General features: G+C 47.0%; 1 protein-coding gene across 1 annotated transcript in view; it reads right to left on the bottom strand.

The window, feature by feature from the left end:
* Positions 1-536: 536 nt before the first annotated feature.
* The window catches only part of CAPN7 (calpain 7), a 155,398-nt gene continuing 138,959 nt past the window's right edge, over positions 537-16,975 (bottom strand). The window contains exons 18-21 of the mRNA XM_075315213.1: positions 10,289-10,351; positions 10,078-10,208; positions 6,023-6,115; positions 537-953 (exon numbers count right to left, since the gene is read on the bottom strand). Coding sequence (XP_075171328.1) covers positions 809-953; positions 6,023-6,115; positions 10,078-10,208; positions 10,289-10,351 — 432 coding nt within the window. The 3' untranslated portion in view covers positions 537-808. The remainder of the gene's footprint in view (positions 954-6,022; positions 6,116-10,077; positions 10,209-10,288; positions 10,352-16,975) is intronic.

The following is a 16,975-nucleotide window of genomic DNA, read 5'->3' as shown; positions in this document are numbered from 1 at the left end:
ATGCACAAACACGCACCACAAAAACACACACACACACACACACACACACACATTTTACGCTCACCTTACCTTCCCTTCCATCGCCAGCCTCCTGGTTCTTTTAGTTTGCCGGTACAGGATGTGTATCGGGTAACCATCGTGACCGATGCCGGAGCTTCCTCTGCTAGAGCGCTGACGTCAAAGGCATGAGCCGCTTGCCTTTGATTGGTCAGTGCGCTGCCTTTGAGAAGCGGCTGACAGCGGAAGTTCCTAATTAATTATAAAGCTGAATTCTTCACCAAAGCTATCAATTTAAGCAGCAATACAGCCATGTCTTTACTCCACAAAATCATGCTGACATGTTCTCTTTAAGCACAGTCTACAAATCATTCTTAAATGCGAGAGTTTTGTGTAAGATAACTAAAATTCGCTAGTATTTCTAACAATCTGGTAATTATTGTCTTACTAATCAATCCTCACCATTAAAATAAAGTCCTAATTTACACCCAAAGTATTATTTATGTTCAAGAAATCAGTCCACAGAGTAAATCACAGTATGGAGGTGAAAAAATATTTATTTTTTCGGGTATTTATTGAAATTATCCAATAAAATATTCAAGTAGACCTTTATACTGCATCCTAACAGCAGTACCCTTTCCCTTCCATAAAACAAGGCTCCTTATTCAATCAAGGAGCAGGATTTGCAAGCAGTATATGATCTAGAGCTGTATCACAAGTCATGTAAACGCCATGCCTGCCAGGATTCTCCCTTCAGCTGGAGGTGTATTGCAGAGAAATGTCCTGAGAAGTATCGGGCCCTTTTCCTTTATCATTGTAACTGTGACGCTTTGATAGGAATTACACTATTAAAGTCCAAAAAGAACGGGCCCTCCTGTGCAGGCAAAAATGTGGTGGGGATGATATTGTAAATTCCCGCAGGCAGATTGTCTATTTCCAGGTAACAGAAACCACATCTGTGGAGAGAGAAGACAGTGACAGTAAAGTCTTATAGCTATTATAGCCTAATATGGGTACAGTGCCTTGTGAAAGTATTCAGCCCCCTTGAATTTTAACCTTTTCCCACTTTTCAGACTTCAAAACATAAAGAAATTTTTTTTTTACATTTTATGGTGAAGAATCAACAACAAGTGGGACACAATTGTAAAGGTGAACAATAGTTATTGCTTATTTTAAATTTTTTTAAAAAATAAACTGAAAATTGGGGCGTGCAATATTATTTGGCCCATTTAAGTTAGTACTTTGAAGTGCCACCTTTTGTTGTGATTACAGCTGCAAGTCGCTTGGGGTATGTGTCTATCAGTTTTGCACATCGAGAGACTGAATTTCTTGCCCATTCTTCCTTTGCAAATAGCTGGAGCTGAGTGAGGTTGGATGGAGAGCGTTTGTGAACAGCAGTTTTCAGCTCTTTCCACAAATTCTCGATTAGATTCAGGTCTGGACTATGACTTGGCTATTCTAACACCTGGATACGTTTATTTATGAACCATTCCATTGTAGATTTTGCTTTATGTTTTGGATCATTGACTTGTTGGAAGACAAATCTCCATCCCAGTCTCAGGTCTTTTGCAAACTCCAACAGGTTTTCTTCAAGAATGGTCCTGTATTTGGCTCCCTCCATCTTCCCATCAATTTTAACCATCTTCCCTGTCCCTGTTGAAGAAAAGCAGGCCCAAACTATGATGCTGCTACCACCATGTTTAACAGTGGGGATGGTGTGTTCAGGGTGATGACCTCTATTGCTTTTATGCCAAACATATAGTTTGGCATTGTGCCCAAAAAGTTCGATTTTGGTTTCATCTGAACAGAGCACCTTCTTCCACATGTTTGGTGTGTTTCCCAGGTGGCTCGTGGCAAACTTTAAATGACACTTTTTATGAATATCTTTGAGAAATGGCTTTCTCCTTGCCACTCTTCCATAAAAGGCCAGATTTGCGCAGTGTACGACTGATTTTTGTCCTATGGACAGACTCTCCCACCTCAGCTGTAGATCTCTGCAGTTCATCCAGAGTATCATGGGTCTCTTGGCTGCATCTCTGATCAGTCTTCTGGTTTGTGATGAAAGTTTGGATGGACGGCCGGGTCTTGGTAGATTCCTTCCATTTCAAGATGATTGCTTGCACAGTGCTTCTTGGTATGTTTAAAATTTTGGAAGTCTTTTTGCAACCAAATCAGGCTTTAAACTTCTCCACAACAGTATCATGGACCTACCTGTTGTGTTCATTGGTCATAATGATGTTAGTCTGTGTTCTGTTTAAAGCACAAATATCACAGAGCAGGTGCATTTATACGGAGAATTGATTACACACCTGTGACTTACCTTTATTATCATCAGTCATTTAGGACAACATTGGATCATTCAGAGATCCTCAATGAACTTCTGGAGTGAGTTTGCTGCACTGAAAGTAAAGGGGATGAATAATCTTGCACGCTCCAATTTTCAGTTTTTTTTATTTACAAACATTTAAAATAAGCAATAAATATTGTTCACCTTCACAATTGTGTCCCATTTGTTGTGAATTCTTCACTATAACATTTACATTTTTTTATCTTTAATGTTTGAAGCCTGAAATGTGGGAAAAGGTTGAAAAATTCAAGGGGGCTGAATACTTTCGCAAGGCACTGTATTTACGGAGCAGAATAGCAGTACGACATAGAATAAAAGATGCAAAATCAGTGGGAAATGTCATGAGTATGTGATCGCTGATGCTCTACCTCTTAGGTGCTTCGCTTTTATAAGAGCCTCTGATTGCCATAATGGCATTAATAGTTGTTAAATAGTGGGACCCATGCATGTGAAAAAAGAATTCACTACTCAAAAATGGTGGGACTGCTGTTGACAGCAAAAAGTAGTCACAGTCCTCTTCTAATCAGATCTACAGCCATTAATTGTACTTTTTGCATCAAGCCATCTGAAGTCACTATAGCAGGAAGACTGTCATTTTACATAAAGATGGTTTGCAAAATAAGCACTTTTAAGATGGCCTCAAGAAAGGTTTTCATTCTAGATCTCTGGTAAAAGTCTTTCAAAAAGTAGAGACTTAAAACACTATTCAAAATAAATAAATAAAAAAAAATGTATGATGAAGTGTATTGAAGTGTATACAGTACCATGCAAATGTTTTAGGCAGGTATGGGGGAAAATAACTACAAAGTAACAATGTTTAAAAAAAAAAAGTGTTTAGTTAAAATCAACTTAAGTGAATTAACAAGAGAAATCTAACTCAATCCAATATTTGGTGTGACTGCCCTTTGCGTTCAAAACAGCATCAATTTTTGGTAAACTTGCACAAAGGCAGGGATTTGTTTGATTAGAGTCAATTGTATGAGAAATCAATTATACCAAACAGATCACAATGCTGACCATTTTTTAAAATGTATTATGAAACAAACATGTTGAAGGAGTTGTAAACTACTTACCAAACTCCTTATCATTCCCCATCTTTGGTCCCATTAATTTTAAAAAAAGCTGATACTCACCCCCTTATGCCAGTGCTGTTCCAGCGGTGTCTACACTCACATTCCCGGGGCTCACATAAGATTGTGCTGTCATGCGAGACCTGCACCCAATCGCCATCAGCTTCTCTCCCCTTACCTTTGAACAGATGAATAATCAACAGGAAGTGAGAGCTGTGCCTGACCACACACTTCCTGTTAGGGTGCGCTCACATGAGCGTGAAAAACGGATGAGTGCAATGTGATAAAATCTCACAGTTGGTCAGCTTTTCTATCGCATCCAGATTCTGGATGCAAGAGAAGTTGCAACATGCTGCGATTTGATCCAGAATATGTCTGAGACTCGGCAATACAAGTCAATGGGTGCGAGGAACATACAGACGGCACACGGACCATCCTAGTGACATCCGTTTTTCTAAATACAATTCTATCATGTAGCACAGAACACTGTAAATGCCCCTGTACAGTACTGTAAATGAGTAACAGCAGCTGGGGAAAAAAAAACAGATTTCATCAGTGTGCTGTCCATGTGCAAAGTGAGAAATCTTCCTACTCTCGCAAACTAGCATGGGACAGTTTTTTATACGTTTGTGTGAGTCCAGCCTTAATTACTCATACGTCTGAAGGCGGGGAGAGAGGAGCCAACATTCTATTCAAGGTTCTTTGAAGAAGCACCAAGAAATGGGGAATGGTGAGGTGTGTAGACAATGGTTGGCCAAAGAACCTTACTGCAGCAGATAAAAGGCACATCACGCTTACTTTCCTTCAATATTGGAAGATATCCAGCAGTGCTATCAGCTCAGAACTGGAAACTACCAGTAGAACCCATCTACATGTTTGGAGCAGTCTGTGCAGAAATAGTATTCAAAAAAATAAATAAAAAAAATAAAATAAAAATGGGTGCAGATGCTCTGGACTTATGAAAAATTTGAAATATTTGACTAACAGGCAGTATGTTCGCTGAAGAGCAGTAAAACAGTGGGTGTCTGTAGGAAATAGTACAGCAATGTTAGAGGTTGCATTTCAGCAAATAGATCTGCAGGATTACTGATGTCCTCAATGCTGAGAAAAACAAGTATATCTCTATCCATTACGTAATACCATCAGGAAGGCTGATTGCCTCCAAATCTATTCTGCAGCAGAACTTCCCAAAACATACAGCCATTATTAAGAAGTATCTTCGACCTGGAGTTACAGAAAGGCCGGGAGCACTAGTACGATCCTTGCATGACAGTCGGCTCACGCTGGCAGCACAGCAGAGCCGAGTATCATGCTAGTGTCCATGCGACTGAGGTCTGACTGTGCGAGCGGACCTCACCTGCGGGGGGCGGGCAGGCACTCAGGAGGGGAAGGTGGGATTTATCTCCCTCTCTCCTCCGTAGCCGGCTATTGTGATTCTCGCGCTGCACTGGTGGTACACCGGTGTACCGCGAGTGCAGTGCAATTTTTCTCTTGCCCCATACACTTGAATGGGTGTGAGAGAAAGAGTCTCGCATTACAGTTGCAGCATGCTGCGATTGTTTTCTCAGTCCGATTAGGGCTGAGAAAATAATCGCTCATGTGTGCTGATACACAGGCTAATATTGGTCCGAGTGGAATGTGATGTTCTATCGCACTCCACTCGCACAGTTTTTCTCGCCATGTGGCTTAGGCCTAAGAGACAAAGATTTGCACAAGTTAACAGTCACAGAAGATCTGTGGTTACTTCTCCAAGATGTTTGGAATAAATTCGATGCAAAGTTACTTCAAAAACTGTGTACATGTGTGCCTAGAAGTGATGCTGTTGTGAAGGCAAAGGGCAGTCACACCAAATATTGACTTTAGAGGTCTCATTTGCAATTTGTTGAAAATAAACTAGTAACACTTCTATTTTTTAGTTTGTTTTTTTTAAAGCATTCTTAATTTCCATAATTCTTTCCTGATTATATGTAAAATGGTATTAATAGGTTAATATGCACAGTATCGTGCTAAAGATTTAAAGGTTTCAGAGCTGAAATGTTCCCGTTTTCTCTGAAGGCCTAAAGTCTGCAGATGGCTTGCTCTGGCCATTTCGGCATTTTTACACCAAGCATTGTACACTAATTGGATATAGTTAAAGGGGTTGTCAAGCCTTAGGATAGAAGTCTGCAGCAACTCCATGCAACTGCAGATTTGTTGATCCTCACCACCAGCAGTGTGCGCTCGTTAGGATTCTGTGCTGCTGGGAACAGGCGATTTGCATACTTCTAGTCACATTCCAACTAGACGTATCCAGCCTTGATCAATTCACTTGTATTGAGCAAGGGCTGGACAACCCCTTTCAATATAACTGTCACTATTACAGGAGCTCATTTTTAACCACAAGCTTGTCATCTGGTTCCAATAGCAACAACCAGATTTGCTCAGTTACTGTGTTTTATATAGAATTATATGTATATTCTGTAAAATGGTTGCAATTGAAAATCTAACCCTCTTCTAATCTAATAAATTAATAGTGCACAGCCAAGAGGGGAATTTAGCCTCTTCAGTTGTTTCACTTCTTGTACGGTGAGTTCATAGTCAGTGAAGGATTGATCATTGTGTGCAATACCTGTAATCACCGCTGCTTTTCTTCTGGAAGCCTGATGACCCGGGATCTCCAGATGTGGACACTGTTATGACCTCAAAGCCGACGCTGTATTGCCTGCATAGTAAAGCACAAGACTTATGACTACATATTCTATTAAGGCTGTGTTCAGGAACATTCAATTCAATCCCCTCCATCCCCCGATGGAGCCACTGCCTTCCATTAGGCAAACAGAAGCTTAAAGCCTCATATTTTGAACTGTATTTGACCTTCCAGCCACATATTTTCAGGGATTCGGCTGGAAGACCCGACAGAGTAAGGCTACTCTCACATCAGCATTATTTTGCCGGAAAGTCGACTCTGGCACAAATGCGGTACAGTTCAATACAGTTATGGCAAGATAAGGTCACAAGCGGCCACTTGTGACCTTATCTTGCCACGATTCCATTGAACTGTACCAGATGCAGCTTTTCCGGCAAAATAACGCTGATGTGAGAGTAGCCTAATGAAAAAGGACAGACTTGTTCTGCATCCTGTTTAACCCCTTACTGATATGACGTACTGAAAAATCATATGCTGGCTCCCTGATTTTGATGCATGCTCACACGCCGAGCCCACATCTCGGACGATCAGCCATCATATGCTTTAAACGGCCGCGGGTGAAGCAGAGCGAGGCTGTTAACCTATTAAATGCTGCTTTCAAATAACTGACAGTGGGGTTTGACATGGGCCGGCAGAGGAGTGCCGATGGGTTGCCAAGACAGCCAAAAGTCTGATGAAGACCCAAATGTCTGTCATTACAATTATCCTATGAAAACCAGCGTTTAGCTGACATGCATAGGAGATGGTGATTTTTCACTATACAGCAGTGTGAATGCATGGATATGTATAGCACAAGCGATCAATCGCACCTTCAAGTCCCCTACGGGGACTATTAAATACAGTAAAATGGATGAAATAATTTAAAAAAATAGAAAAAAAAGTTTAAATTACCCCACCTTTAAAATTAAAACAATTAGAAGAAAAAAAACATTTGGTACAGCTAGATAGTGACTGTTCGATCTATCAAAATATAAAATAAATTAATCTTATTGGTAAATGGTGTAACCAAAAAAAAACAAACACGAAAAGTACATTTTTGGGGGCTGCCACAACATTGAATAATAATGCAATAACAGATGATCATAACATTGTATCTACACCAAGATAGTATCAGTAGAAACATCAGCACAGGGAGCAAAAAATAAGCCCTGACACAGCCATATTCGAAAAATTTAAAAAATTACAGGTCTCAGAAAATGGTGACTTTTTTTTCTTTAAATGGTTTTCACCATTAAAAAAAAAAAAGAATAAAAAAAATGCATGTTTGGTATCTAAGTAAGTTGAACTGACCTGGAGAATATCATATTGCAAGGTCAGTGTTACTTTATAGTGCAAATAAAAAAAAACAAACAAACAAACAAAAAAACCCAAACAATTGAAAATTGCACTTTTTGTTTGCAATTTCAATGCACTTGGATTTTTTTTCCCACTTTCCAGCTCATCACATGATAAAATGAATGATTACATTCAAAAGTACAACTCATCCCGCAAAAAAAAAAAAAGCCCTCATATGGCAATGTGTACAGAAATATAAAGTTATGGGTCTTGGAATAAGGGGAGGAAAAAAATAATCATTAACCCTACCCCCCTTTCCGGAAAATAACACTGTCATGAAAGGGTTAATAGTACTACTTTGGAAGGTTCAAATTTTTACAATGAAGACGCAAGGAAAGATAATGACCAAATACTGATTTATCCTTATTTTTCAACCAGTCTTTTAAAGGGAGTCTGTCAGTAGGATTTTGCAGTGTAGGCTGAGAGGGCACCATGCTGCATGGATTAAAAAAACTGCTTCTCTTATCTGTGTGTATCTATTGTTTTTTTTCCAATTTAATGTTTTACTGATTTTAAGAAAGGAAAATCAAAGGACAGTTAACCAACATACCAAAGGATTGCTTATACAAATAACCCTTAGGGGTACTTCACACACAGCGAGATCGCTACTGAGATCGCTGCTGAGTCACGTTTTTTGTGACCTCATTAGCGATCTCGCTGTGTGTGACACTGAGCAGCGATATGGCCCCTGCTGTGAGATCGCTGCTCGTTACACACAGCCCTGGTTAGTTTTTTTATTGTTGCTCTCCCGCTGATAAGCACACATCGCTGTGTGTGACAGCGAGAGAGCAACAATCCTGAATGTGCAGGGAGCAGGAGCCGGCATCTGACAGCCTGCGGTAAGCTGTAACCAAGGTAAACATCGGGTAACCAAGGTGGTTACCCGATATTTACCTTCGTTACCAGCCTCCGCAGCTCTCACGCTGCCAGTGCCGGGTCCTGCTCCCTGCACATGCTAAGCTAAGCGGTATGCGCTGGTAACTAAGGTAAACATCGGGTAACCATACCCGATGTTTACCTTAGTTACCAGTGTCTGCAGCTTCCAGACGCAGGCTCCGTGCAAGCGCAGCGTCGCTTGCACGTCGCTGCTGGCTGGGGGCTGGTCACTGGTCGCTGGTGAGATCTGTCTGTTTGACAGCTCACCAGCGACCATGTAGCGATGCAGCAGCGATCCTGACCAGGTCAGATCGCTGGTGGGATCGCTGCTGCGTCGCTAAAGTGTGACGGTACCCTTACGGTAGAGCAAAGCAGCAAGCGTGAGAGCTATTGTTTACCTAAACTAAAGGGATTATTACCCTGTGATTAGCATTCGAGGACTAGAAACTCACATGCAGGGCAATGACGCACCCCCTGCTGAGATTGTGCATTGACTGAGGTTTCAATCTCAATTGAGAGCCTAGTGTGGGCGGGACAGCTCTCCAAGCTCTGCTTAGCTGAATTCTTTGATAATGTCAAAATGGCTGCACCCAGTAACCTAAGTAAAACTTGGTTAGTTTGAGAATATCTTTGCCTACAACATGCTGCTCTCATATGAAGTAGCAAAAACCTGCTGACAGATTCCTTTTAATAAATTCTTATGGGTAAGGTCCATTTTAAAGCATTGTCCATAATTTTTTTGTTATTTGCAACATTTTACTCTGTAAATTTTACATTTTAAGAGACCATGCAAATAACGGAGATCCATTCTCTCACCATACGTGTAATGTAGCAGAGAATGATTTACGTAAAATACATACTATGTTCCATATCAGAAAAATCTTTTTGTGCACAGCATGTAAACACTAGAGGTGGCTGCATTTAGCACACGCAGACACACGGCAGCTTTTTACACCAGTGTCACACACGGTGATGCAATCTGTGCAACTGCTGTCCTGCAGCTCAAAGGACAAACCTAACAAGTGTGTGTAATAAGATTTGTTCTCACACTTAAGGGTGCTTTAAACGCTGCGAGATCGCTAGCGATAGCTAGCAATGTTGTGCGCGATAGCACCCGCCCCCGTTGTTCGTGCGACATTTGGTGATCGCTGCCATAGCGAACATTATCGCTACGGCAGCATCACGCATACCTTTTCAGCGACGTCGCTGTGACCGCCGAACAATTCCTCCTTCAAGGGGGAGGTGTGTTCGGCTACGTCACTAAGCGGCCGCCCAATAGCAGATGAGGGGCGGAGATTAGCGGCCGGAACATGCCGCCCACCTCCTTCCTTCCTCATTGTCGGTGGACGCAGGTAAGGAGATGTTAGTCGTTCCTGCGGCGTCACACATAGTGATGTGTGACGCCGCAAGAACGACGAACAACCAGCGGCATGCACCACCAATGATATTATTAAAAGGAGCGACGTGTCAACGATCAACGATTTTTGACGTTTTTGCGATCGTTGATCGTTGTTCCTTGGTGTCACACGCTGCGATGTCGCTAACGGCGCCGGATGTGCATCACTAAACGTCATGACCCCGACGATATATCGTTAGCAATGTCGCGGCGTGTAAAGCACACTTTAGATCATGTGAACAGGGTCTCAATGTAATTTTTCCTTTATGGTTTCCTTATTATTTTTCCAAGCAGTGAATTTAACTGTTACAACATCCTGCAACTTATCCAACTATAACAACAGTAAAAAGCATAAGATGTAATAACAGACCTTGGTCCTCTGAGCTCAACCAATAATGGTCCAGCTTTCTCCAAATTAAATTGATATATGGGATTATTTTTGTGGGTATCTCTAAAGTTCCCGCAGCCTCCTGCACTGTGGCCTTTCCATTGGCCATTTATCTAGAAGAAAAGCGTACTTGTTAGAACCAGACAATATAGCAACAGTTATGCAATGTAACCTCTTGCTGTGTCATTCTTACCCGTCTGTTAATTGTATATGGTGTGGGGATTTTGGAAAACGTAAACTTGCAAGCTGCATACACCTACAATAGCAAAGAAATCAGAGTGAGTAAGCAGGGGAATCAGACATGGGCTAAAGGTTTATTTCTGAACTATATGAAGTGTAAAACGTAATATATAAAGTCAGCACCTTGATCGATGAACAGAATAATATAAATGATTATTTGTCTGGATAGATATAAAAAAACGGAATTGAAAATTGTTTTGACGAAAAGAGCATAAAACCAAACCCACAGGAACAAGGTGTCCTCTAACAGGATGGTCCCTAACTCTAGTATTTCATATCACTATGTGCGAGCAGGTTTCATCAAATCGGGGCAGGGCAGGACCTAGACCTGACAGTTTAACCTGTGCATGGAAAACAAAATAGACTAGATGCTTAGTCCAAAAGTAGGATTTTTGTGTACTCACCGTAAAATCTCTTTCTCTGAGTCTTCATTGGGGGACACAGGACCATGGGTTATGCTGCTGTCACTAGGAGGCTGACACTAAGTAAACATAAAAAAGTTAGCTCCTCCCTAGCAGCATACACCCCGAGCCGGAGGCGGGCTCAGATCAGTTGGTGCACAAGCAGTAGGAGGAGTACCAGAATCACCATACATAAACACAAGTTGTAACTAAAACAATGCAGCCGTGCAAACAAGAGGTCTATGAACATAAGACCACTGAAAAAATAGCCGGCAAATGCAATTGAATCAACCAAAAAACCAAGCAGGGTGGGTGCTGTGTCCCCCAATGAAGACTCAGAGAAAGAGATTTTACGGTGAGTACACAAAAATCCTACTTTCTCTATCGTTTCATTGGGGGACACAGGACCATGGGACGTCCAAAAGCAGTCCCTGGGTGGGAATACCGAAAAACCCGCAGAGGAAGAAAAACAACAACCTCCCTCGGCGGGCTTGCACTATAATTGAATGCTGCCACCCTATTACAGGTGTGCAACTGCTGCCTGCAAGACCTTTCTCCCAAAAATAGCATCTGCCGATGCTTGGGTGTGAACCTGGTAGAACCTAGTAAAGGTGTGCAGGCTAGACCAGGTGGCGGCCTTGCAGACCTGGTCGGCCGACGCCTGATGCCTAATCGCCCAAGAGGCTCCCACTGCGCGGGTAGAGTGCGCCTTTACCCCCCGCGGCGGAGACTTGTCCCGAATCCGATAGGCCTCTGATATGGCGGAACGGATCCATCTGGCAATTGTGGCCTTGGATGCCGATTGACCCTTCTTGGGACCAGAAGGGAGAACAAACAGACCATCTGACTTACGGAACGGCGCGGTTCTGGAGACATAAATTCTAAGTGCACGCACTAGGTCCAGGGTGTGCAAGGACCTCTCCAAGCTGTGAGAGGGGCCAGGACAGAAGGACGGAAGGACGATTTCCTCGTTAAGATGGAACGGGGAGACCACCTTTGGGAGAAAAGTGGGATCTGGCCGGAGAACCGCTTTGTCCTGGTGAAAAATCAAAAAGGGGGAATGACAAGAGAGAGCTGCCAGCTCTGACGTCCTGCGAATAGAAGTGATGGCAACAAGAAACACCACCTTCCATGACAGGTGAGAAAGGGAAGATTCTCGCAAGGGCTCGAATGGGGAGCCCTGAAGTGACCCTAGGACTAGATTAAGGTCCCACGGTTCTAGAGGCCGCCGGTACGGCGGTGCCAGGTGGGCAACTCCCTGGATGAAGGTCTTAACCTGTGAACGAGCGGCCAGTGGCTTCTGAAACAGGATTGATAACGCCGATATCTGGCCCTTTAGTGTTGCGAGCGAGAGACCCGCATCTAGGCCTGACTGCAAGAATGCCAATAGGGAAGGAAGGGAGAAGGCGAGAGGAGAAGAAATATTCTGCTCTTCACACCACCTGAAGAAAACCTTCCACGTGCGGTGGTAAATTTTTGATGAAGATGGCTTCCTGGCCCTAATCATTGTCTGAATCACTCTTGAGGAAAAACCAGCCTTAGCTAGAACCCAGGATTCAATGGCCAGGCCGTCAAATTTAGGACCTGTGAGTTCTGATGGAAGAGAGGCCCCTGCTGCAGGAGATCTGGACGGTCTGGAAGGCGCCACGGAGCGTCTGCGAGGAGCTGAGTTAGTTCCGCGAACCATGCTCGCCTGGGCCAGTCCGGAGCCACTAGGATGACCGGTATCCCTTCCGCCTTGATCTTCTTGAGGACCCTCGGAATTAGAGGGAGCGGAGGGAAGATGTACGGGAGACTGAACTGGCTCCATGACAGGGTGAGGGCGTCGACTCCTAAAGCCAAGCGGTCGCGGCACCGTGCTACAAAGTGCGGAACCTGACGGTTGAACAGGGAGGCCATTAGGTCCACGTCCGGAACTCCCCATCTGTCGCAGATCTGGTTGAAGACTTCCCGGTTGAGGGACCATTCTCCGGAGGCGAGGCCTTCCCTGCTGAGGAAGTCCGCCGCCCAATTGTCCACGCCTGGGATGTGTACCGCTGAGATCAGGGAGTGATGACACTCGGCCCAGTGCAAGATCTTCTTGACTTCTCGCATCGCCCCGACACTTCTTGTGCCGCCTTGGTGGTTGATGTACGCCACCGCCGTCGCATTGTCCGACTGGATCCTGACCGAGCAACCCTGTACGAGGTGCCGAAACTGCTGCAAGGCTAGCCGGATGGCTCTTATCTCCAAAATGTTGATCTGGAGGCAACTCTCTCTCGGTGACCATCGGCCCTGCGCTGTGTGATGTCGAAACACTGCTCCCCAGCCCTGGAGACTGGCGTCGGTGGTCACTATCTTCCAGTGGAGCGGGAGGAAAGACCTCCCTGATGCGAGGTTGCGCTGATTGAGCCACCAACGGAGGGAGTGGCGGGTCTCCGGCGAAAGATGAAACCTGCGGTCCAGAGAAAAGGGAGATCTGTCCCACTTCTTCAGCAAGGCCAGCTGGAGGGGTCGGAGATGGAACTGTGCAAAGGGTACCGCTTCCATCGCCGCCACCATACGACCGAGGACTCGCATGCCGAACCTGATGGACACTTGGCGCTGACGCCGGAGAGCGCGGAGTCCTCGTTGTAGGGAGGAGATCTTCTCCTGTGTGAGGAAAACTCGCCCTTGGATGGTATCGAATACCATGCCTAAAAAGGTGATCCGACGGGCCGGGATCAGAGAGGACTTCTTCCGATTTATCAGCCACCCTAACCGGGAAAGGGTGTCGATCGTGACCTGAACCCCATGACGACAGTCCTCGAAGGAAGAGCCCTTTATCAACATATCGTCCAAGTACGGGATGACCATGACACCCCTGGCATGCAGGACGGACATGGCAGCAGCCATGATCTTCGTAAAGACCCTGGGTGCGGATGCGAGGCCGAAGGGAAGAGCCGTGAACTGGAAGTGATCTTCCGCTATCGCAAAGCGGAGGAACTGTTGGTGAGAGGTGGCTATCGGGACGTGAAGATAGGCGTCTTGAATATCCAGCGATGCCAGGAATTCGCCTACCTCCATGGACGCGATGACGGACCGGAGTGACTCCATTCGAAACGGCCGAGGTCTCACCGACCTGTTCAGAAGCTTTAGGTCGAGGACGGGACGGACAGAGCCGTCCTTTTTGGGGACCACGAAAAGGTTGGAATAGAACCCCTTGAAACGCTCTGCGGGAGGGACTGGTACCACGACTCCGGTTCGGAGGAGGGAGTCTATGGAGTGAAAGAACGCGCGAGCCCGCACGGTAGACTCGGGAGGGCGAGATAGGAAAAAACGTCTCGGTGGCTTTGCCTCGAATTCTATTTTGTAGCCTGATGTGATGATCTCTCTGACCCAGGCATCGGCGGTCAGGGGGATCCACACATGCTGAAAACGAGACAGACGCCCTCCCACAAGTCTGGCGCTGTTGCGCGCCGACCGCGAGTCACTTGGATGAACGACGGCGGTAACCGGAAGAGGATCTCGTGGACTGGCGGGGGCGTGAACGCCAGGCGGGATTGGTCTTGAATGACGGGGTCTTCCTGTCTCTCGGAGGAGAGCGGCTTTTCCGCGGCTGGGGATTGGAGCTGAAGCTGCGAAAGGGCCGGAAACGAGCGGTGGAGCGCCGATTCTGGAAGCGCTTGGGACGCAATTGGGGGAGAGATGTACTCTTTCCTCCCGTTGCATCGGAGATCAGCTGGTCCAGCCTATCTCCGAAGAGACGCTCCCCTAGGAAGGGCAGAGAAGTTAGTGACTTCTTAGAGGCCGCATCCGCGTTCCAGGACCGGAGCCAAAGGGCTCGACGGATGGCCACATTGTTGCTGGCGGCCTGGGTCGCGCAACTTGCAGACGCCAGGGCTGCATTGAGCAAGTACTCACCCGCGAGGGAAATCTGCGAGGCGATGGGAACCAGGTCCGGATTGGCAGGAATGGCGCGGAGACCGCAGCGTAGCGTGTCCGCCCAAGACATCAGGGCCTTCGCAACCCAAACCGAGGCGAAGGCCGGAGAGAGGGATGAGCCTGCTGCCTCGAAGGCGGAACGGGCCAACCTGTCAATAGTACGGTCCGTAGGGTCTTTGAGAGACGTACCGTTAGTGAGTGGAAGGACTGTGTGAGAAGACAGGCGGGAGATTGGGGGGTCGACCACAGGGGAACCTGCCCAATCCTTTCTAAGACCCTCAGGAAAGGGATAATGCAAATCGATGGACTTACCGCTGGTAAATACCCTGTCCGGCTGTTGCCTGTGGCTGCGCAGTAACTCAGTGAATTCTGGATGTCCGCTGAATGTGTTCTGGGCCCGCTTCACCCGCTTAAAGGAGATCTGGGTGCTCTGGGAGGAGACTGGGTCCACCTGTACCTTCAAGGTCTGGTTTACTGCTTCTATCAGGCTATTTACCATGTGCCGGATATCGGCCGCCTGCTCTGAGTCCTGCAGGGGTACCGCATCGGAATCATCCTCGGAGCAGTCAGAAGCCTCCCTGGAGGACTGACGGTCTGGACCTGGGGATGAAGGTGAAACCTGGGAAGAGTCTGAGGACGAGACCTGGCGGGTCCGTTTCTGAGCAGCAGAGGAGGACCCTGCAACGGGGCTCACCTGCTCCGGAGGCAATTGCGCCGGGTCTGCGGGAATCTGGGCGAGCGTCGGCAGCAGGCGTAGAGCTTGCGCGATGGTCCGAGAAGCCTCAGAGAGGGAAAATACGGACTGGGACAGGGACGCTAGCCAGTCGGGGGGGGGCGGGACGCAGGGCCCTGCAGCATATGGCGCTGTGGCGTCTGCGGTATCAGAAACGTCGGCCGCGGAGTTCTGCGGAGGCTGCGCGTCTGTAGAACAGACGGAGCATAGTGGGGCGTCCTGACCCTGGGAAAATTTCGAGCTGCAGGAGGAGCATGCAAAAAATAGTGCAAAGGGGGCCTGCTTGGATTGGGTGGGCTTAGCCTTAGGCATGGTGCAAACAGGTACTCTCCCTGGTGGCTGCTAGGAAGGAGACAGGAGAGGGTTAACTCGTCCCTAAACTCAGAGAATGCTACCTAGTGAGGGCTACTCCTTAGGAGCAGAGCTTACCCAGGTCCTGCGTGCTGCCCACCAGTCCAGAAGTGGAGTCCAGGAATGAGCTGGCCAGAAAACTCAGAACGCCGGCGCGCTGCAGCCTCAGGGGACCAGAGGCAGGCTAAAATGGAGAGGGGACGCTGGAGGAGGCTGGGGGAGGAGCAGGATTCCGGCGCGAAAAGCCAGGAGGATTTACAGCCCCCACCATCAGCCAGGAGGCAGAGCAGTGGGAGGTACAGAGGGAGACGACCGGCGGCCAATAGCGCTGCAGGGGGGCGTGGCTAGGACGCAGGAGCGACTAGGCCGAGACCGGGGACTAAATTTATGGAGAGGGCCGGGGGAAAGAGCAGGGAAGTCGGTCCTACCTGCAATCGGCGGCGCCGGCTCAGCGATGGATGCGGTGCAGGCAGGGCTCCCTGCCCTGCCTGTGAACAGCGCTGCTCGTCCAGGAAGGCTCCGGGGGAGAGCGTGCTGAGGCAGGGTAGTGGACATCATGATGGGGGTAGACAGCCCCCTATCACACACGCTGCGGAGGATCCATCCCTGCTGTACTCCCCTGTACGCCCTTTGGGGTGATACCTCAGGGCGAATCAGAGGTGCCCACAAAACACCCTGCCCACACGCGCACCCCCGGGAGTGGTACCACGGGGACGGGCGGGGGAGAGGGCCCCGACGTCTCAAGCCCCTGCGACCCTGGGGAGCGGTACCCACGGGGCTGCGGAGAATGAGTGAAGCGAATACCTGCAGAGAAGAAGACGACAGGTATGAGAGTGATGAGCGGCGCCGAAATAAAAGAAAAAAGCGCAAAAAAATACATGGCTGAGGGGGGCCGAGACGGCGCACATCAGCCTCCTACGACACTAAGCTAAAAACTGATCTGAGCCCGCCTCCGGCTCGGGGTGTATGCTGCTAGGGAGGAGCTAACTTTTTTATGTTTACTTAGTGTCAGCCTCCTAGTGACAGCAGCATAACCCATGGTCCTGTGTCCCCCAATGAAACGATAGAGAAAAGGGGGATCCACACCCCCTAAATGTTCAAAGTACAAGAAAACTAAAGCAAAAATAGAGTAATAATGGCTTTTGCAAAAAGTATGTTGTTTTCCATGGGCAGGTGTAAAACAGTCAGGTCTGGAGCCTTCTCTGCCCCAGTCTATTTTGAGGCCAACCCGCACATAGCGAGGTGAACTGCG

This window comes from Anomaloglossus baeobatrachus, chromosome 6 (assembly GCF_048569485.1).
Source record: "Anomaloglossus baeobatrachus isolate aAnoBae1 chromosome 6, aAnoBae1.hap1, whole genome shotgun sequence".
NCBI lineage: Eukaryota > Metazoa > Chordata > Amphibia > Anura > Aromobatidae > Anomaloglossus > Anomaloglossus baeobatrachus.
Note: the sequence above shows the minus strand (reverse complement) of the source record. Positions and strands in the feature narration are given on the sequence as shown.